Source organism: Erpetoichthys calabaricus, chromosome 9, assembly GCF_900747795.2.
Source record: "Erpetoichthys calabaricus chromosome 9, fErpCal1.3, whole genome shotgun sequence".
Lineage (NCBI taxonomy): Eukaryota > Metazoa > Chordata > Cladistia > Polypteriformes > Polypteridae > Erpetoichthys > Erpetoichthys calabaricus.
The window spans coordinates 180,886,299-180,907,793 of NC_041402.2; the positions used below are offsets into that span (position 1 = coordinate 180,886,299).

At 45.5% G+C, this 21,495-nt stretch overlaps 1 protein-coding gene across 2 annotated transcripts; it reads left to right on the forward strand.

Moving 5' to 3' along the window:
* Positions 1-1,613: 1,613 nt before the first annotated feature.
* sidt2 (SID1 transmembrane family, member 2) lies at positions 1,614-21,417 on the forward strand. Of its 2 annotated transcripts, XM_028808506.2 has the most exons (27): positions 1,617-1,989; positions 8,636-8,757; positions 8,841-9,005; positions 9,087-9,132; positions 9,217-9,318; positions 9,407-9,490; positions 9,575-9,674; positions 9,765-9,830; positions 10,484-10,577; positions 10,682-10,740; positions 10,836-10,847; positions 10,929-10,982; positions 11,065-11,121; positions 11,241-11,359; positions 11,546-11,619; positions 11,702-11,768; positions 11,864-11,937; positions 12,029-12,152; positions 12,226-12,343; positions 14,737-14,873; positions 16,904-17,012; positions 17,080-17,156; positions 17,331-17,377; positions 17,466-17,571; positions 17,654-17,764; positions 17,882-17,995; positions 20,753-21,417. In XM_028808506.2, exons 1-27 carry the CDS (start codon positions 1,798-1,800, stop codon positions 20,813-20,815), a joined length of 2,493 nt encoding a protein of 830 aa, XP_028664339.1. In that variant the 5' UTR covers positions 1,617-1,797; the 3' UTR covers positions 20,816-21,417. The 2 variants fall into 2 exon arrangements, with proteins under 2 accessions (XP_051788123.1, XP_028664339.1); XM_051932163.1 differs by lacking the exon at positions 20,753-21,417 and having other exon boundaries at positions 1,614-1,989; positions 17,863-17,992.
* Positions 21,418-21,495: the final 78 nt, after the last annotated feature.

Sequence of the window (21,495 nt, forward strand, 5' to 3'; positions counted from 1 at the left end):
TCAGATTTTTTCCTAACTCTCCCTTGATTTCCTTCCATCGACCACCTAACCTTAACACAAATTTCTTGTCCGCAGCTCACTTCACAGAGGAGAGCCACCTTCCCCATCGGCCACTCTAAAAGGAGCCACTATGTCACTTGCAAATTATATGTGACCAACAACACCCTACTATCTGGTCCCACAATATTAAACAATGGGCTTCTTGCCAGTCTAAAAATCTTACTGACTGCAAGTCTTTTATGAAGTGTCCAGCCATCTACAGAATGTGAAACGGGGAGACGGCTTGCAGACCAATTCAGAAAACACAATCGAGCCGTTAAAGACCTTCTAAAGCCCATTGTAGAGCACTTCATGCCCCCATGATCACAGCCCCACTGACCTCTCCGTTCGTGTTCTTTTACAGGGCTTCAAAGACACTTTTCAAAGAACAATAGAAATAGCTTGGCGCACTCTCAGCCTGAGATCACACATTTCTCCAGGGCTCAATGCCCGACTTACTTTTTGAATCTGTCTCTTCATTTTCTTTAAAGGCAGACTTCTCTTCTGCTTTTGCCTTTTCTCTTTTCATCTGAGCCGACTTTGTTACTTGCATTTCATTTTAAATTGTTAACCTGAAGAAGGCTATGCAGCTGAAACATTGTGTATTTTAACCTTCCTTTTTCTTCAGTAAGGAAATCACCTTAACCTTTTGTTTCCAGATGCATGCTGACGCAGCCCTTCACTAACTCCGGAAGACCATTCAGAGCTTTAAATATTATTGATAAGTATTTGTGATGCCCAAGGGCACATACAGCCGCCCTAACCCTGACACAGACAGGCAGGTTACAGTTTAAGCACACACCACCCGGTTTATTTACACAGTTCAGACATTACCAACGCAGTTCCTTTGTCGCCGCCTTCAACCCTCCAGACGGGCTTTATCCTCTTCCTCCCGACCCGGGTCGTGGCCTGGCGACTGGCCCCTTTTTTATAGGGCACCTGGAAGGGCTCCAGGTGCCCAACAAGCTTCTTCTGGCATCACTTCTGGGTGTGGCGGAAGTGCTGCCAAATAGGGCCCTGAAAACGTCCATGCACCCCCAGGCGGTGGCCTGATGCCCCAACAGGGTTGAGCTTCTATTCTCACGACCCATGGCCCCACTTGAAAACAAGGGGGCTGCCCTCTCTCTGTCTGTGGGAGAAACAGTCTTGAAAATACTCTCTCCCCCGGTTCTACCATAACTAGGGCGTCCCGGCCGGGTAAGGCCATCCGCCACATATTTTAAAATCCGCTCTAAAGGTCTTTCCTCCCATGTCCTACATTTGATAGTTATAAGTTAATTGACAGTTCTAAACTGGCTTAGTTTGAGTGTGTGTATGTTTGGGTGGGGGTACTTCGACTTGCCACCTCATGCATGCTACGCCCCCACTTTAAACCCAGTGATGTTGGAATTGGCAGCGCCCCCACCCCCCCCGAATGAATAGAACAAGAATACCATTAAGGAGAACGCTCTCTGTCTGACTGACTGGATAGGTGACCCTGTCCTGGAATAAGCGGGTTATAAAAATGGATAGATAGATCAGGGAGTAGAATCTGTCCTGTTCTGCAGCAAGCAAGGAACAACTGCTCGCGCAGTTCTGGTAACGCGCGCGTCCTCAGCGCGGAGGACTTGGCGGTGCCGCGGACGACGATCTCGGGCAAGCGCACGTTCGCTTGTTGACACTCAATACATTGGGGAACTCAGCGCCGCACACAAAGGAGTTGAAGCGTGATTCGCGCGAATGACAGAGTATGAGTGTTGACCCCTGAACACAAACATAATGCACTGCCGCCTTCTGAGTCTCCTATCGTTTTGGGTTCCGCTGTTCGGTTCCGTGGACGCAGTTGGCTGGACGGACAGCGTTTATCACGGGAGCCCCAAAAACGCGAGCTTCGATATCAGCTACAACGACTCTGTCAGAGGCGAGCAGGAGATCGTGTACGCCTTCAGACATACGGTTTCTAAAAATCAGGTGAGAGCCGGGGGTTTGGGGGCTGCAGGTTATCTCACAGCAGGGTTGTCAAAATTAAACGAACTCTCGAGGGCCTGGACAGACATGGGGGCTCTGGAGTCGAGTACCGGCATACGCCGAGGTTTAACGGGTGTTTACTTCTAGGGTTAGCGGTCAATTGGGTGGACGGGGTTCGGGATAAGTGAAAGTTTCGGCTTATTGAATTGTGGTAGGTGAACTGGCAGTGTGATGTCATTTGAGAGCAGCTGCTGGACACGGTGGTGCTTGTCACCCAAGAACCTTTGTGAATTGGCATGTAGCAGAGCAAATGTTCTGACAGTATCTGCCATTGGGGGTGCAAGACTGTGATCAGGGTCTCTGGACACTGAGGTGCAGGATACCAGAGAGCTGATTTGAAATTGGGACGAGAATAGAAAACACGGGGTCGAGTCGCTGTGCAATGTGGCACCCAGGAACCTTTGGACGCAGTGCTGGCTGGCATATCTGAGCACTTATGCTAACCAGGTGACAGCAATCTAATCGTACGTAAGTATGTATAAATAAACAGGAAGAATTCCTAAATAAAAAATGTCAACTGCTGGTGAGGCCAGAGGGCATTTGAGAATGTCATTGTTCTTTACAGTCAGGTGGATGGGTACATGGCACAAAAGAAACTGAACCAAGAATGTAGAAAACCTGAAAATTTATTTCACTATAAGTTATGTATTTTATTTATGTTTTTTTTTGTTGCTATTGACTGTATCTGTCGCTATTCTGAGGGGACATGGAGTAAGAATTTCACTAATATGAATATGACAAAAAATTGATCTTGTTGGCAGTTGCCATGCCTGTGTCAAGTCACGAGGTAAGTCACAGGTCTGCAAAATTAACTCTTAACTAATCACAGTTATAACAGTTTATTATTTTTATTGGCCTTCATGAGCACAGTAAAAAAATTATGTTTCCATCATGTTGTATTTCAGTACACAATTGAAAGGAAATTTACTTAAAATTTTACAGTACAATGTTTCATGCAATATTGCTTTAAGTCAATTTAACGTGGAATTATTTAGTCAGTCTAAAATTTTTAAACATAAATGTAAAGGAAACAACACCTATGACCGCTCGAGTTTTCCTCACTTCATAGTTGTTTTTTTTTGTTTGGTGACCCACCATTTGTACGCTTTTTCTTGGTGTGTCCCTATGAATGTGAAATGTGAATTTCTCCTTGGGATTAATAAAGTATCTATCTATCTATCTATCTATCTATCTATCTATCTATCTATCTATCTATCTATCTATCTATCTATCTATCTATCAATCATCCAGCAGTATTCGGCCTTCACGCTGTCATCCCAACCTCCCTGATGCCTTCTTTCCACGTCCTTGATATCCTGATGGAAACTTTCACCCAGCTCTGCACCCATCGCTTTTCAGGGAAAAATTTCCCAAATGCAAATCCAAAAAGCGAATTTTGAAACTTGGGTTGCAAGCCATTTCTTTATACCTGACTCATAATTTTTTTTCCCATGATTTCTTGGTCATTTGGATCTTTATTGTTGCCTAAAAAAACGTAGCAATGATTTCTTTGAATGACACCCAAGCCTCTTGTTTCAGGTCGTTCATCCCACCGTCATATTCTGCATCAGAAATCAATTTCCTAATATGAGGTCCATGAAAAATGCCCACTTTCACTTTAGCCACAGAGAAACCTGGAAGGTTCTGGCACAGATACATAAAGCAGGCTTCATCTTTTTGGTAGGGCTTTGAAAAACTGAGTCATTAAACCAAGCTTAACATGAAGCGGTGGTAGCAGAACTTCATCTGGATCCACCAAGTGAGGTCCAGTGGTGTTTTTGCCACCAAGCTGTAGCTTTTTCCTTGCTGGCCATTCCTGCTGAGCCCAATGTAAATGGCTGACTCTGTTGTTTGACCCACAGAGTGATCGTGGGAATTTGGTATGTCCTTACTGCTGTCTTCTCATCACCGTGCTCAGTTCTGTTCACTCCCGGCTACGGTGCTCTGTACTTTAAAATTACAAATCAGACAATTCAGACTTGTGATTAAACTTTGTTTCAATGAGATTTACATACATTTTGGTCGCACTATCAGCAACACGTTTTCTACACGGTCCCCGCATTTCAGGGCACCATAATGTTGGGCACACAGCAATGGCAGGTCTATTAAAGCCCTTGTCATATTTAGTTCTTTGTTGCATATCCCTCACTTGCAATGGTTGCTTGAAGTCTGCAATTCACAGACATCACCAGGTGCTGAGGGTTCTTCTCTGCTCACCCTCAATGTAGCCATCTTCAGCTCCTCCTTGTTTTGGAGGGCTTGTTCCTCTTAAGTTTTTTCTTCAGCATATGGGAGGTCTGTTCATTTGGATTTAAATTGTTTGACTGGCTTGGCCATTGTATAGTTTTCCATTTTTCTATTTTTGATAAACTCTCTGTGTTGCCTCAGCAGTTTGTTTGGATCATTATCTTGTTGTAGGATGAAGTGCTGTCCACTGAGTTTGGGGGCTTTTGCTGGAACCTGTGCAGATCAGATGTTTCTCCACACCTCAGAATTCATTGTGCCACCCCTCATCACTGGAGAGAAGTGTGCCAGGAACTGTAGCAGCCAGACATGCCCAAGCCATAACACTCCCAGCACCATGTTTAACAGATGAGGTGGTCTGCTTTGGATCTCGGACAGTTCCTCACTATCACTCTGATGAGGTTCATCTTTGTCTCGTTTGTCCACAAGACCTTTTCCCAGAATTCTGTAGGCTCTTTTAAGACCTTTTTTCATGAACTGTAAGCTTCCGTCCTGTTTTTGGTGTTTGCATCTTGCAGTGTGGCCTCTGTGTTTTTGTTCTTCTGCTGGTAGTCATCTCTGACACACACACATTGGCACCCTGAAGACTGTGTCTGATCTGTCGCACAGGCATTGGGGGCTTTTTCTTTACCATAATGAGGATTCTTCTGTCGCCAGCAGGCCCTTTATGATGACTGAGCCCACCAGTACCTTATTTCTTCTTCATGGTATTCCAGACAATTGATTTTGGTCATCCTAAGGTTTTACTGATGTCTCCAAATGGTTTGATTCTTGACTTTCAGCTTCAGAATGGCTTCTTTGGCTTTCGTTGGCACAACTGTTGTCCTCGTGTTGAACAATGTCGACTACACACTCCAAAGGGTAGAAGCAGGCCAAGGTATCTTATGAAGCCACAAAACCCACCTGAGGAGTCACAAACACCTGTGACGCCAATTGTCCCAAACATTATGGAGCCCTGAAATGAGGGAGGTGGTGGGGCCTTGAAGAAAAAGTGTGGCGTGAACAAAATGTCTGCAAATCCCCTTGAAATGAACGTGTGCAGTGTGCAATTTATTAACGTCTAAACTGATTTGTAATCTGAAAGTGTGGAGCAGAGGGGCATATCAAGAAATCATTAGACATTATGGGAGCCACTGTGTATTTTTACCTTATTGTCAACTAACATTGTTTAACATAGATTTTAATATTAGAAAATAGATAGATAGATACATTATTAATCCCAAGGGGAATATAGAGAAAATAAATTAAATAAATAAATAAAATAGGAAATTGAAGCAAATTAAAATATTGCTATTTTTCAATAATAAAAAACACTTAAAAATAAATAATAAACATTTGTAATGGACAGCTCAAAAATGTGATTTGTGGAAAAAATGTTAGATGATGCAGCAAACCTTTCAGTTTTGAATTCAGTGCCCAAAGTATAAACAAATAACATGAAATAATCAAAACAAGTTTTTCATTGAATTCCTGACAAAAGGGAGAAGGGAGTCCTGTAAATTCCAGAATGTTCTTACACTATCATTCATAGAGTCAGTATTGCCACATGTACAGATTATTTCTTAAGTTGCATGAGCCAATCATCATGTGACATTTTGACACTCTGTGATGCAACCGTCAGTGAGTGTTGCTACCTCAAAACGTCTGTCTGCATTATCTGAAATAACTGCCAATTGTGAAAGCATAAGAAGGTTCTGGTGGGTCTGGACACGTGAGAATATGTCCAGGAAGTCCAGATAGGCTGTGTGGTGAAGTGGTTAAGGCTTTGGACTTCACACCCTGAGATTGTGGGTTCAGATCCCACTACTGACACTGTGATCATGAGCAAGTCACTTGACCTGCCTGTACTCCACGTGAAAAACAACAAAAGTAATGTAACCAATTGTGTCATAAATGTTGTTAGTCATCATGGATAAAGGAATCCGCCAAATAAGAAATGTAATATTTGTACAGTATACAGTGGTGTGAAAAACTATTTGCCCCCTTCCTGATTTCTTATTCTTTTGCATGTTTGTCACACAAAATGTTTCTGATCATCAAACACATTTAACCATTAGTCAAATATAACACAAGTAAACACAAAATGCAGTTTGTAAATGGTGGTTTTTATTATTTAGGGAGAAAAAAAAAATCCAAACCTACATGGCCCTGTGTGAAAAAGTAATTGCCCCCCTGAACCTAATAACTGGTTGGGCCACCCTTAGCAGCAATAACTGCAATCAAACGTTTGCGATAACTTGCAATGAGTCTTTTACAGCGCTCTGGAGGAATTTTGGCCCACTCATCTTTGCAAAATTGTTGTAATTCAGCTTATTTGAGGGTTTTCTAGCATGAACCGCCTTTTTAAGGTCATGCCATAGCATCTCAATTGGATTCAGGTCAGGACTTTGACTAGGCCACTCCAAAGTCTTCATTTTGTTTTTCTTCAGCCATTCAGAGGTGGATTTGCTGGTGTGTTTTGGGTCATTGTCCTGTTGCAGCACCCAAGATCGCTTCAGCTTGAGTTGACGAACAGATGGCCGGACATTCTCCTTCAGGATTTTTTGGTAGACAGTAGAATTCATGGTTCCATCTATCACAGCAAGCCTTCCAGGTCCTGAAGCAGCAAAACAACCCCAGACCATCACACTACCACCACCATTTTTTACTGTTGGTATGATGTTCTTTTTCTGAAATGCTGTGTTCCTTTTACGCCAGATGTAACGGGACATTTGCCTTCCAAAAAGTTCAACTTTTGACTCATCAGTCCACAAGGTATTTTCCCAAAAGTCTTGGCAATCATTGAGATGTTTCTTAGCAAAATTCAGACGAGCCCTAATGTTCTTTTTGCTTAACAGTGGTTTGCGTCTTGGAAATCTGCCATGCAGGCCGTTTTTGCCTAGTCTCTTTCTTATGGTGGAGTCGTGAACACTGACCTTACTTGAGGCAAGTGAGGCCTGCAGTTCTTTAGACGTTGTCCTGGGGTCTTTTGTGACCTCTCGGATGAGTCGTCTCTGCGCTCTTGGGGTAATTTTGGTCGGCCGGCCACTCCTGGGAAGGTTCACCACTGTTCCATGTTTTTGCCATTTGTTGATAATGGCTCTCACTGTGGTTCGCTGGAGTCCCAAAGCTTTAGAAATGGCTTTATAACCTTTACCAGACTGATAGATCTCAATTACTTCTGTTCTCATTTGTTCCTGAATTTCTTTGGATCTTGGCATGATGTCTAGCTTTTGAGGTACTTTTGGTCTACTTCTCTGTGTCAGGCAGCTCCTATTTAAGTGATTTCTTGATTGAAACAGGTGTGGCAGTAATCAGGCCTGGGGGTGGCTACGGAAATTGAACTCAGGTGTGATACACCACAGTTAGGTTATTTTTTAACAAGGGGGCAATTACTTTTTCACACAGGGCCATGTAGGTTTGGATTTTTTTTCTCCCTAAATAATAAAAACCATCATTTAAAAACTGCATTTTGTGTTTACTTGTGTTATATTTGACTAATGGTTAAATGTGTTTGATGATCAGAAACATTTTGTGTGACAAACATGCAAAAGAATAAGAAATCAGGAAGGGGGCAAATAGTTTTTCACACCACTGTATATGTTACGTTCCCGAATTGGCTGGCCATTTTGCATTTTGGCCGAGAGGTGTGGCCAAAGTCCGAATTACTAGAAATGACCATTGACTCCCTGGCCAAAATTCAATGTGCTGATGTAAGACCGCTCATGGTGCGAAGATACTTAAAAATTCCAGATGCAGAGTCAGAAGTGAGTTTTCCATTCTACATGAGAAACTACTCAAGGCGGGTCTCGTTCAGAAAGTGGACGCCACTTGAGACGGCCTTCCCCTCGCCCAAACACTAACCTTAAGGTCAATAAAATAGGTCCCTGATGTTAAGTCACTATTTTAGGGCAAAAATGATAAACGAAATATGAAACCTACTTATATACCTAATCTTAATTATTGTGAAACAACCAAGTGGCGTCCGCTTTCTGAACCAGAGCCGCCAAGGCTACACTCCATGCAGTTGCACTACTAAGTGCACAACAAATTGCTGCTCATGCCTTTTTTCTTCCGACTTTGGCCGATCGCCCCGTACTATTTTGCAAACTGGCTGGCCAAATCCCGAAATCAAGGAAAAGATCGGACATTGGCTGGTCAGTTTACAGCGACATTGGCCATTTCCCGCTTTGGCCGATTTCGGGTTTTGGCCGTAACATATATTTCATTTCTGAGGAGCTTCTGTTTTCCATTGCTGAGACAAGTCACAGTAATACCCAGGACCACCTGCACACGGGGTGACAGAGAGCATCAGCACTTGCTAAGGTGTCATCCTACTTGAACTGACATGTCTTCCTCTCTGCAGACAAAAGGGGTGCGTGTATCAGTCACTGTCTTCTCAGACAACGTGGAGAATCCTGTGCTCTTCGTGGTACGTCAGAAACAGGCAGTCGTCTCATTCCAGGTGCCGCTCATCTTGCGTGGGCTGTGAGTGTCGAGATTGTATTCCGGATGGGACATGGGGATATATTTTTCCAAGAATCCCAGTGTTTACATTCTCTTTATTGCAGCTATCAGAGAAAGTATGCCTACCAGGAAGTGGGACGTACCCTGTGCCAGCCACCCACTCGCAGTGAGGTTGAAAAGCAGCTTTTCTATGTTGATGTGTCCACGCAGTCCTCCAACAATGTGTCCTATCAGCTGAGGGTGAGCCACGTGGACAGCTTCCTTCTGCAGTAAGTGTGTGCCCCCCACCACCCCTGTCTGTCTGTAAATGCGTTAACAGGTGGATCACCATCTTGCCTTTTCCTCTGCAGAACTGGTGTGCTTTTCCAGTTTGTTGCTACGCCTGCTCAGCCTCAGGTAAGCCCCATAGCTCTAGCTTTTGATGGAGATGTGCGGCATTTGAGCAGCTGCTGAAAAGTGTCCCTTCTTGACATTCCCTAGTTTTTCAAATATATCTTCCCAGAGGGAATGGATTCTGTTATTGTGAAGGTGAACACCAGCTTCTCCTTCCCTTGCCTGGTTATCTCCATACAAGATATTCTGGTATGTGTGACCATTGTGATGACCAAGGGAGATCATTTGTGCACAAGAAATGGACTTTCACTAAATCTGTTTTGTTCCCATTCCACAGTGTCCAGTCTACGACCTGGATAACAATGTTGCCTTCATCGGCATGTACCAGACAATGACCAAAAAAGCAGCCATCACAGTGCAGGTGAGTCCACTGACCTTCTCACCCATCCAGCCCAGTGCTGCTCACTCTCTTCTCATTTCCCTCTCTTCTCTTGGTGTCTCACAGAGGAAGGACTTCCCGAGTAGCAGCTTCTATGTAGTCATTGTGGTGAAGACTGAAGATGAAGCTTGTGGAGGCCCTTTGCGTCTCTACCCACTAATTCCAGGCTAGTTTTTTAACGGTGTCAACAGAGGGTGCTATCAAGATAGAGATGGCAGAAGATGTTAATGGGGCTCTTTGTTTTCTTCTTCTACAGATGAGCTGATAAACGCTGGAAACCGCAGCAAAGTGCTCAGTGTAACTGTGACTCCTGCTGTAAGCTGTACGTCCAGCACTTGTGTGCATGCTGGCGAATGTTCGGGCATCCACTGCTTACACCTCCCTATTATAGTGCCCACCCTAAAGCCTCATCCTAGTGTCCCACTTGTGCTCCCGTATTCTTAATTTTAGGGCAGCGGATTGAGGGTGCCAGTTGGCCTTCACTTTTGCTGTTGTATCCTCCTGTCTGCTTTGTTAATTTTCAAACATCCTTCTACCTCACTCCATTTTCAGACTCTTGCGTTACTGATATCTCCTTGGCGCAACCATATTCCACCCTCGAGTTTAACTTTGATTTGTCCTCCTTACTCACCCAGCTCTGTCATCCTACTGCTATGCTCTCCTGCCACGCCTCAACACTAACTCTTGGTTTTTTCCGTCAGTTCTGGGCGTGGCGGTGTTGGTGCCAGAAACGGGAAGTTGTTCTGTGCCTTTGCACGTCACCTTTTACATGTTGCCACCCCTGCCCGAGTTGAATAGCGTGTACAGCTCGCCAGTCAGGCCCCTGTTCAGTCCAGGCCTGTTGCTTCTTGCGTGCCTTGAATGTATTTGAGTATCCCACACATGTCATTGCCTTTTTTCTGTTTCATGCTCCTACTTGGTTGCATCAGATTTTAGCAGCACTAGTAAAATTATTACTTTTCCACCCTCCTGCAGCCGATGTCTATGTGATGGGCACACTGTTCTGTCTGGGGATCTTCCTTGCATTCTATCTTCTCACGTTTATCACCTTTTGTCTGGAGAACAAGCGGTGAGTGCCCGAGATGGGGTATTGGGAGTTGTGTAAGACTTTGATCACTCGTGGCTCCTACCCGAACAGTGTCCTCATGACAAGAAATTAAAACTTTGTTGCAGGTTAAACAGGAAGAAGGAAGGGCTTCTCAGCATCCCCGGGGCATCCCCCGCAGAGACAGGTGACTTGTGTTTTGTCGAGGGTGTTGGTGAGCGTATTGAAGACACAAACAACTCTTCTGACTTTTCTCTTTTTCTTCCTATTTTGCACTAACAGCATCTCTCTTAGGTGAGTAATGGTGAGAGGGTGCCACTGTTGTGCCCTTGTGATCACAGTCCAGATAGCTTGCTTTTTTTGGTTTCGTAACAGGCAAGGAAGATGTCCCAGGTTCTCCATGTGGACCGTTCAAGTATGGCTCCATTGGTGAGTGAGCAGCGAGTATGTGCTCATACCCTTCTCACTATGTAAGCGCAGGCGTCACTACTTCTTCCTGTTCTCTCTCTAGACAAGCGATCCACTGCCAGCTCCGATGTCATTAGTGACTCCAGCTGCACTTGTTCCGGTAAGTGGGCATCCATATTTTGTGTTTGTCCTTAGATTGTGTATACTCTATCCATAATGCATTCTCTGTTTACTATTGGTCAACCTGTAAGTGAACCCTGCGTCTCGTTACACCTGTAGAGCAGCCCCTGGACAGTATGGCCAGCCAGTTGCGAAAAGAGTCTCTCAGCTCCGTGGAGGAAGATGACTATGACACACTGGCCGACATTGACTCGGACAAGAATGTCATCCGCACCAAGGTGAGCGAACAGCTATAGTTTGTGAATTTCCCCTTGGGATTAATAAAGTATCTATCTATCTATCTATCTATCTATCTATCTATCTATCTATCTATCTATCTATCTATCTATCTATCTATCTATCTATCGTTAGTTGGCCACATGTTAATTTGAGGCCCTTTAACCTGATTTGTCTTCCTCATGCAGAAGTACCTGTACGTGGCTGATCTGGCACGCAAGGACAAGCGTGTCCTTAATAAGAAGTACCAGATCTACTTCTGGTGAGTGTGCCAGGCTGATTGGAGTGTGATTGGGGCTGATTCTCCTGACCTATAGATAATATACCTTTTGCATTGCTTGCAGGAACATTGCCACCATTGCTGTCTTCTATGCATTGCCTGTAGTTCAGTTGGTAATTACATATCAGACGGTAGGTGGTACTCATTTTTTTGCACCCCCACATTCATGTTTGCTCACATTTGCTTCCTTTGCTTATTTCATTACCGCTCATCTCCCCTCTGGCAGGTAGTCAATGTGACAGGAAATCAGGACATCTGTTATTACAACTTCCTTTGTGCCCACCCCCTTGGAGCTCTCAGGTATGGGTACTGTGACTTTGACATTGGGACTCCGCAGTGAACATTTGCTTGACCACTGAGTGCCCATGTTATCTTATGTCTCTACCTACAGTGCCTTCAACAACATCCTGAGCAACCTGGGTTACGTGTTGCTTGGTCTGCTCTTCCTGTTAATTGTGCTGCAGAGAGACATCCTCCACAAGAGGGCACTGCTGAAAAATGAGTTGCTGGCTCTGGTAAGAAAGCGTGCTAAACTGAGTCTACCATCCTGCCACTAAAACCCTCTGATGCCCGCGTCTCCTCTGCCAGGAGTGTGGGATCCCTAAACATTTTGGCCTCTTCTACGCCATGGGGACGGCCCTGATGATGGAGGGGCTGCTGAGCGCCTGTTACCATGTCTGTCCCAACTACACCAACTTCCAGTTTGGTGGGTATTGTCTCAAGTTTGTGTAGAATAGCGGGTTTCTGTGTGGATGCTGGTCTGTCTTCCTTATCTGTGTTGTGGTAAAGATGTCTGGTTGGGCTTCCAGATTCTCTGTACTTGAGTCTGAGTGAAGTGCACCTTTTATCTTGGGAGCCCTGTCTGGGTGGAGAGTAGACCCCTTCTTCCAAGTAGACACCTTTCTTTCTGTCAGTGTGTTTCTCTGTGAAGAGGTCTGGCATTCTGTCTTTGTTCTGAGTGGTGGCCTTTGTGTCTGTTTGCATAGAGAGAAGAGCCTTTCTGTCTGTCTCGTGATGTCCATCAGGCGCTTTGTGTGTGTGTGTTTTTTGTGAGCATTGAAGAGTGGTGTCAAGTTGCCCCAGTAAGGACCGTTTCTGTCTGAATATCCTACAATCTGTCATTATGGGTGTGTAGATGTTTTTTTATCTATCTATATGGATACCATTCTTCATTCAGATGGGTGTTGATTAGTCCATCTGTATGGATGCCTATTAGTGTGAATGTGGAGAGTACCCCTTTGATGCTGTGCCTGTCTGTCAGTATTGAATGTGCTTGCCATTGTGTAGAGAGATGTCCATACTTATAGTTGTCTGACATTATGGGGGTGTCTGTGTCTCTGTGTGTAGAGGATGACCTGGCTGCCTGTCCATTTGATTGAGTGCCCATCTGCTGGTAGTAAATTGCCCCTCAGTCCTTCTGTCAGTACAAAGCCAGTAGTTAGGTGCCACTTTGTTGGAGTGTGTTTGTGCATGTGTAGAGAGGTGAGATGTTCAGGCTGTCTATCTGAATGGATGCCAGTCTGCTTATGTCAAAGTACACTTCAGTCTATCTGTCGGTATGTGACCAGTGGAGGAGTATCTGTCTCTGTGGCCCCCTCTTTTATCAGCATGGATGTGTCTGCCTATACATGGAGAGGTACTGTCTGCTTTAATGCTTGTCTGTCTACCTGCCCATCTGTAGTGATGCCATTCTGACAACACCGGATTGCCCTTCAGGAATTTTGAATGGCTGTCTATCAGTATGAGTGCAGTTTAAGAATGACCCCCAAACCCCCCTGTTGGAATGTTGATCTTTGGCAACCTGTCTGCTTTAATGCTTGTCTGTCTACCTGTGCATCTGTAATTGTGACAGTCTGCCTGCATCAGATTGCCCTTCAGAAATTCTGGATCAGTATGCACGCAGTTTAGGAATGTTGGTCATTAATTGTCTGTCAGTCAGGAGAGGTGTGTCTGTGTTTCAGAAGAGAGAAGGGATGTTTTGTCTACCGGTATGGTTGTCTATCTCGATGTGTGCTTACAACAAATTGACCTGCCAGTAGTGTGGTTCCCCTCTGTCAGATTGTCTGTCTTCTGTGGTCATCTCTCTGTCAGTACAGTTGTGTGTCTATGTGTATAGTGGTGTGACATGCTGTCTGCCTTTATGCTTATCTCTCTGCCTGGCCATCTGAATTTGTGCCAATCTGTCAAGTCAATATAAGGACACCAGAGGGATGCCCCTCTGTCAGAGTATTAGTCTCTGTGGCAGTCTCTGTATTAGTGCGGGTGTGTCTGTATATGTGTAGAGAGGTGTGACATTTTGTCTGGTTTTCTGCTCCTTAGTCTGCCTGTCCATCTGTACAAGTGCCAGTCTTCTTACATGGCATTGTCCTTTAGTCCATCTGTCAGTAAAGACAATAGAGTGTTCATCTCTGTGTCCATCTCTCTACTAGTGCAGGTGTCTATGTGTATAGAGGTGTGACATTCTGTGTGCTTTAATGGTTGTCTGTCTGCCTGTCCATCGGTACAGGTGACAGTCTTTTCCTATGGAACTGTCTTTCAGTCCATCCGTCAGTATAGACAGTAGAGTGGTGCCCCTTTATCAGAGTGGAATGTCAGTTTCTAGCTATCAGTCAGCATGGGTATGACTGTGTTTGAGTAGAGGGACGTGATGTTCCATCTGTCCGTACGATTGCCTGTCTCTCTGTTTGCTGCGGGTTCGACCCCTGTATGTCTGTCCGTCTCTAAGTGTGCTTGTCTGCTAATGGAGATATGCCCTTGTCTGCGTGGACTGGAGCATCTTCTGTTAGTCATGTTGCTTCAAAGAGAAGAGGCCTACTCCACTTTAGTATGGTTGTCTGTCTGTCCTGTTTGGGCAAATGCCTGGCAAAGGTTGTCAGCCTTTCTGAGCACAGAGGAATGCCCTTCTTTATTAGGCATAGAGGAATATCCTTCCATCTGTCTTTATTGTTGTAGAGCACTGGCCGTCTTTCTGACCATTCGTGTGTGCAGAGCTGTGCCTTTCCAACGTTCTTATTCTTGTCAGGGGGATGTGTGTGACAGCTTGTGCCCCCCGAGTCTCTTGCCTGGTACCTTGTTCATCTCCAGTTTCTTGTACCGCAGATACGTCCTTCATGTACATGATCGCAGGCCTCTGCATGCTGAAGCTTTATCAGAAGAGGCACCCAGACATCAACGCCAGTGCCTACAGTGCTTATGCCAGCCTGGCAGCAGTCATCTTTTTCTCAGTACTGGGAGTGGTAAGTTCAGGTTTCATAAAGGGTCTGCCATAATCCGTCTGTGTTAGTGTCTCTGGAAGCCTGGTAATGAAATATAGTGTGTGAGGGACGTCTATCATATATATATATATGTATGTGTGTGTGTGTATATATATATATATATATATATATATATATATATATAGGCGGCACGGTGGCGCAGTGGGTAGCGCTGCTGCCTCGCAGTTGGGAGATCTGGGGACCCGGGTTCGCTTCCTGGGTCCTCCCTGCGTGGAGTTTGCATGTTCTCCCCGTGTCTGTGTGGGTTTCCTCCGGGCGCTCCGGTTTCCTCCCACAGTCCAAAGACATGCAGGTTCGGTGGACTGGCGATTCTAAATTGGCCCTAGTGTGTGCTTGGTGTGTGGGTGTGTTTGTGTGTGTCCTGCGGTGGGTTGGCACCCTGCCCAGGATTGGTTCCCTGCCTTGTGCCCTGTGTTGGCTGGGATTGGCTCCAGCAGACCCCTGTGACCCTGTGTTCAGAGTCAGCGGGTTGGAAAATGGATGGGATATATATATATACAGTGCATCTGGAAAGTATTCACAGCGCATCACTTTTTCCACATTTTGTTATGTTACAGCCTTATTCCAAAATGGATTAAATTCATTTTTTTTCCTCAGAATTCTGCACACAACACCCCATAATGACAACGTGAAAAAAGTTTACTTGAGGTTTTTGCAAATTTATTAAAAATAAAAATACTAAGAAATCCCATGTACATAAGTATTCACAGCCTTTGCTCAATACTTTGTCGATGCACCTTTGGCAGCAATTCCAGCCTCAAGTCTTGTTGAATATGAAGCCACAAGCTTGGCACACCTATCCTTGGCCAGTTTCGCCCATTCCTCTTTGCAGCACCTCTCAAGCTCCATCAGGTTGGATGGGAAGCGTCGGTGCACAGCCATTTTAAGATCTCTCCAGAGATGTTCAATCGGATTCAAGTCTGGGCTCTGGCTGGGCCACTCAAGGACATTCACAGAGTTGTCCTGAAGCCACTCCTTTGATATCTTGGCTGTGTGCTTAGGGTTGTTGTCCTGCTGAAAGATGAACCGTCACCCCAGTCTGAGGTCAAGAGCGCTCTGGAGCAGGTTTTCATCCAGGATGTCTCTGTACATTGCTGCAGTCATCTTTCCCTTTATCCTGACTAGTCTCCCAGTCCCTGCCGCTGAAAAACATCCCCACAGCATGATGCTGCCACCACCATACTTCACTGTAGGGATGGTATTGGCCTGGTGAAGAGCGGTGCCTGGTTTCCTCCAAACGTGACGCCTGGCATTCACACCAAAGAGTTCAATCTTTGTCTCATCAGACCAGAGAATTTTCTTTCTCATGGTCTGAGAGTCCTTCAGGTGCCTTTTGGCAAACTCCAGGCGGGCTGCCATGTGCCTTTTACTAAGGAGTGGCTTTTGTCTGGCCACTCTACCATACAGGCCTGATTGGTGGATTGCTGCAGAGATGGTTTTCCTTCTGGAAGGTTCTCCTCTCTCCACAGAGGACATCTGGAGCTCTGACAGAGTGACCATCGGGTTCTTGGTCACCTCCCTGACTAAAGCCCTTCTCCCCCGATCGCTCAGTTTAGATGGCCGGCCAGCTCTAGGAAGAGTCCTGGTGGTTTCGAACTTCTTCCACTTACGGATGATGGAGGCCACTGTGCTCATTGGGACCTTCAAAGCAGCAGAAATTTTTCTGTAACCTTCCCCAGATTTGTACCTCGAGACAATCCTGTCTCGGAGGTCTACAGACAGACAGAAATCACAGGGTATCAAATCATGGGAGTGTGGAGGCCATGGCAATGGTCCACCACAACATATCCATCTACCTGGAAAGGTGTGGTCGAGATAAAAATAATCCATTAGTATTAAAACTAAATACTTGACTCACCCAGTATATAGTAAATATAGTGCTAGATTCAAATATGTCAAGATGTTAAGACTGTTATTGGTCATTTCAGTATTGGACAGATTGCCCAGTTCTTACATGTAGGTAAGGCCTGTGACTCTTTTGTAACTTGCAGGTGTTTGGGAAGGACAATATGGTATTCTGGATAATCTTCTCCGTTATCCACATTGTGACCACTTTGCTGATCAGCACCCAGCTGTACTACATGGGCCGCTGGAGATTCGGTAAGTAGATGTGGCCATGGGGTGGCTTGATCTGCCCATTAATTCTGATTGGTCCCTTCTCTTATAGATGCGGGCATTCTGAGGCGCATAGTACACGTCTTTTACACAGATTGTATCCGGCAGTGCACTGGACCCCTCTACGTGGTGAGTATGCATGCTGGGAGTGTGAAAAATCACACAGGCAGGTGATAGATGTGAAATGAATGCCACTTGATGGGTATGAGATGTGGCAGATAAGACCTCCTGGGTAGGATGGAGGAGATGTGAATGTGGTGTGGACACCATCTCAAATCATTTTTTTTTTTTTTCTTCTTTCAGGATCGCATGGTTTTACTGGTGATGGGAAACCTGGTTAACTGGTCACTGTGAGTATTTTCAATGTACTTGTATGAGCTTCTCCAGCCCAGACCAGTCAATCTGGATTGACCGTTTCACATCTCTTCTATGTTGCAGGGCTGCCTACGGTTTGACCATGCGTCCCAATGACTTTGCCTCCTACCTGCTGGCCATTGGCATCTGCAATCTCCTCCTGTACTTTGCCTTTTACATCATCATGAAGGTGAGCTGTGTCCATCATCCTGAAATGAAGTGGCTAGCAGGTTTCGGCTCACTTTGCAAAAACTGTTGTGCATCTCTTGCAGCTAAGGAGTGGTGAGCGTATCATGCTGTTTCCTTTCCTGTGCATCATCTGCACAGCTGTGGTGTGGGCGTTGGCACTTTTCTTCTTCCTTCAGGGTCTCAGCACCTGGCAGGTCAGTTCAGTGGCAGGAGATGATGGGCCTCAGGACCCGATATTGACTGAAGGTGAGGGTGTTGATGATAAAAGCACGACAATTTTGATTGTTGGCAGTGTTTTGTCTTTTAAACAGAAAACACCAGCCGAGTCACGAGAGCACAACAGGGACTGCATTTTGCTCAGCTTCTTCGATGACCATGATGTCTGGCATTTCCTGTCATCCATTGCCATGTTTGGATCCTTCTTGGTCAGTCTGTAATGTATTTTTCTTTACACTATCCTGGCCTTTTGATTTTCACAACTCTATTCCACTGCCATTCACGGTGACCAACGTTATCTGTACATCCCAGCTCAGACTTGCCCTACAATATGACAGCATAGCGTGAACTCTCTGACTGACTGCTCCCAGCTCATTTATCCAATCATACTTCCCGTTATGCATGTCCTCAGTGTCTGACCCCACATAGTGACCGCTGATATATCACCTTTTGGCTTATCTTCATGTATAATACGCTACCATGGCTGTCCGTTTGTCTGTCCAGGATTTTAAATCACCTTTAGCTCGCAAACCGTTTGACCGATTGACCTGAAATTTGGTACACATGTACTACGTGATGTCTACTAGACATCCAAGGTTATTCCTCTTTTTGTTTTTTATTTTATTTTATTATAGAATTAACTCTCGGCAGCAGCCATGCAACACATGCGTACGGGCACGTTCTCATCCCTACCACCATCACTGTCACTTCCCCTACTTCTTCATATCTTAAATCATTCTTGAGGCAGATTGGACACTTAAGTGGCAGCTTAAGTGAAAAATTAAAGAAAACGTGCTAAGTAATCACAACACAAACACTGACTTAATCAGTTTTAACGCGAAAAGATGCCGACGAAAGAAGAGAAGAAGTGGACCGCTAGGGTGGAGAAAAGAAGAGCTGCTCAGGAAGTAAACGAATGGTAAACGTACAGAGAAAGAGGAGGACAACTAGGAATACTCAGGTCAAGTGGATTCACTTCACGCTACAGTGCACCGTTACTGGTCTCTTACATAAATAAGAATTTCTGTGTTGCTTGACCGCTGCACTTGTTCACTTTGGTTAGTACCTCATGCTGTCCGCTGAGTTCGGGTCTCCCCAGTGACCTCACAGACAATCCTGAGTGCTGCCTGTTGTTCACTCCCTCCAACTGACCACTACAAACGTCCACTTTGCTCAACTTCCTGTGGTGCGTTCATCACTGAGTTTGAGCTGCCCTGGTGACAATGGAGCTTATTTGTTTGTGGCCTTTACCCATTGACCATGCCCTTACAGTTTAACCGCTCATGGTGTCCACCGAGCTTGATTTCACACACCACCTACCTCTAAGTGTTACCATTGAGCGTGTCCTCACTGTTTAACCTCTCAGTTTCACTAATGGACGATGTGTTGGGCTGTCCACTGAACTTGATCCTTCAAACTGACTGCACTTGCTGTCCGTTCTGATCAGTCTCTGCCAGCTCAGTCACCACTAAGCATGAAGCTACTGCATAATGGCATCGAGTCTGCGCTTTCATAAAGACCACAAAGCTTATCTCTTCTCAGATTTACTCACTGACCATGTCTTTACCATTTAACCTCTCATATTGTCCACTCTGCATAATTGTTGATGTTGTCCAGTGAGCTCAGTTCTTTCCTAGTCTACTCAACAATCAACACATCCAAGTTGCTCACGCCTTCTGACTCTCGCACACATCAGCTTTGACAATAGACTACTGCCCAGTGGTCTTCATCAGGCGGTCCATTGAGCCTGATCATTGCTGTACTTCCTGTTCATTCTGATAGGACCTCCCAGGTCAGTCACCCCTGAGAACCTCCTTGTTGTTCAGCTGCCCTCCTTATGCCCACCTTGCTTTAACTTCTTACTCCTCCCCAAGTTCCAAGTTTGAGCTTTCTAAGTGACCACAGACCTTATCTTCCACTGAGTAGGTCTTTTACTGGTTTAACTGTTCGTATTTCCCACTGCATGTGCCCACTTTGGCTTGTAATGGCACAGAGTCTGCTCTTTTATAAAGACCACAAAGTGTATCTCTTCTCATATTTACTCACTGACCATGTCTTTACCATTTAACCTCTCATATTGTCCACTCTACATAACTGCTGATGTGGTCCAGTGAGCTCAGTTCTCTCCTAGTCTACTCATCAATCAACACATCCATGTTGTTCCAACTCTCCAACACACATCAGCTTTGACAATAGACTACTGCCCAGTGGTCTCCATCAGAAGATCCAGTGAGCCTGATCTTTGCAACACTTCCTGTTCATTCTGATAGGACCTCCCAGGTCAGTCACCCATGAGAACCTCCTTGTTGTTCAGCTGCCCTCCTCATGCCCACCTTGCTTTAACTTCTTACTCCTCCCCAAGTTCCAAGTTTGAGCTTTCTAAGTGACCACAGACCTTATCTTCCACTGAGTAGGTCTTTTACTGGTTTAACTGTTCGTATTTCCCACTGAATGTGCCCACTTTGGCTTGTAATGGCACCGAGTCCGCTCTTTCATAAAGACCACAAAGCGTATCTCTTCTGATATTTACTCCCTGACCACGTCTTTTGTTTTAACTGTTCATATTTCCCACTGCTTTAGGTCCACTTTGCCTCATTCCTCATGGTATCCATTGACCTCAAGTCCTTCCCAGTGACCACCGAGCGTTAACACTTACCATTTTCTTATCACTTCAACCCACTCCATAAGGACCACTACCCATTTTACATCCCTTTTAATCCCACGTGGTGCCCCACTGAACTTGATCCTTCCCACCCTGTCCATTAGACGTGCCCCTCTCGGCTCGGTCACCTCCTTGTAGTTCACCTTTTTTCCTGTCCACTGCACTTTGGTCAGTTGACATTCAATGTTGTGTTGTTGCCTATTCTTGTGATGGTCACCGAATTGGTCAGTAGTGTCCTGCCTGGGTTGGTGGGTGTTAGTAAGCCACTAAGGTCACCCTTCGTCTCTCTACTCTCACCTGGCAGATCCTCCTCACGCTAGATGATGACCTCGATTGCATCCAGAGAGATAAGATCTACGTGTTCTGATTGGGGGCCAGGGAGGATGAAGATGAAGATCACGCAGGCTGACCCTGCTGGACAGCTGTGGCCGTAGATGCCCAGCTAAGCTGGACGAGTTGCAGTCAGACGGCGCGCCGCTGCCAGACAACAAGCCAGCTTGAGGACTTAATTTTGACAGAAAGAAGCACAGCCTTTTGTTCCCCACACAAAGCAGTGGCAGTGGACCCTGGGTGGCGGCTGGATCCTGTTACACGGCCGTCGTATCTGGGGCAGCCCGAGTGCCAGCAGGATCTGCCCGCCTTTCACTTGATTGCCTTTTAGTGCCACAGAGGTGCATCTCTGCCATGAAGAGCCACCTGGAAGTCGGTCGTCCTCATTCGCATCTTTCTCAGCGTCTCCTTCCTTAGGAGAGGTTTCCTGCAGAATGGTGGGCTGTGCCCACCTGGCACAGTCCCTTACCCAGCATTAACCTTGGGGGCTTTGTCTGCCACTGGCTAAAGACCTTGCAACCCTGTTCTTGGGAGACATCCTCATACTGGACCCGAGTGGGCAGCCGTTTACTATGGTGCCTGGCTGGATGATGAAAGTTGTTCTATTTTTGAGATGAAATTAAAGTTTATGATCAAGCACGGGGGTCTTGTGGGTCTCTCATTCTCTGCGGGGTGTGGCGTTTGGCGACTTCAAGTCGAGTCATTTAACATTCCCAA

Coding starts and splice junctions, on each gene's coding strand:
- sidt2 (XM_028808506.2), top strand. CDS start 1,798: ATGCACTGCCGCCTTCTGAGTCTCCTATCGTTTTGGGTTCCGCTGTTC. Junction 14,874..16,903: donor TTTTCTCAGTACTGGGAGTG/GTAAGTTCAGGT, acceptor TGTAACTTGCAG/GTGTTTGGGAAGGACAATAT. Junction 17,572..17,653: donor CCTTTTACATCATCATGAAG/GTGAGCTGTGTC, acceptor CATCTCTTGCAG/CTAAGGAGTGGTGAGCGTAT.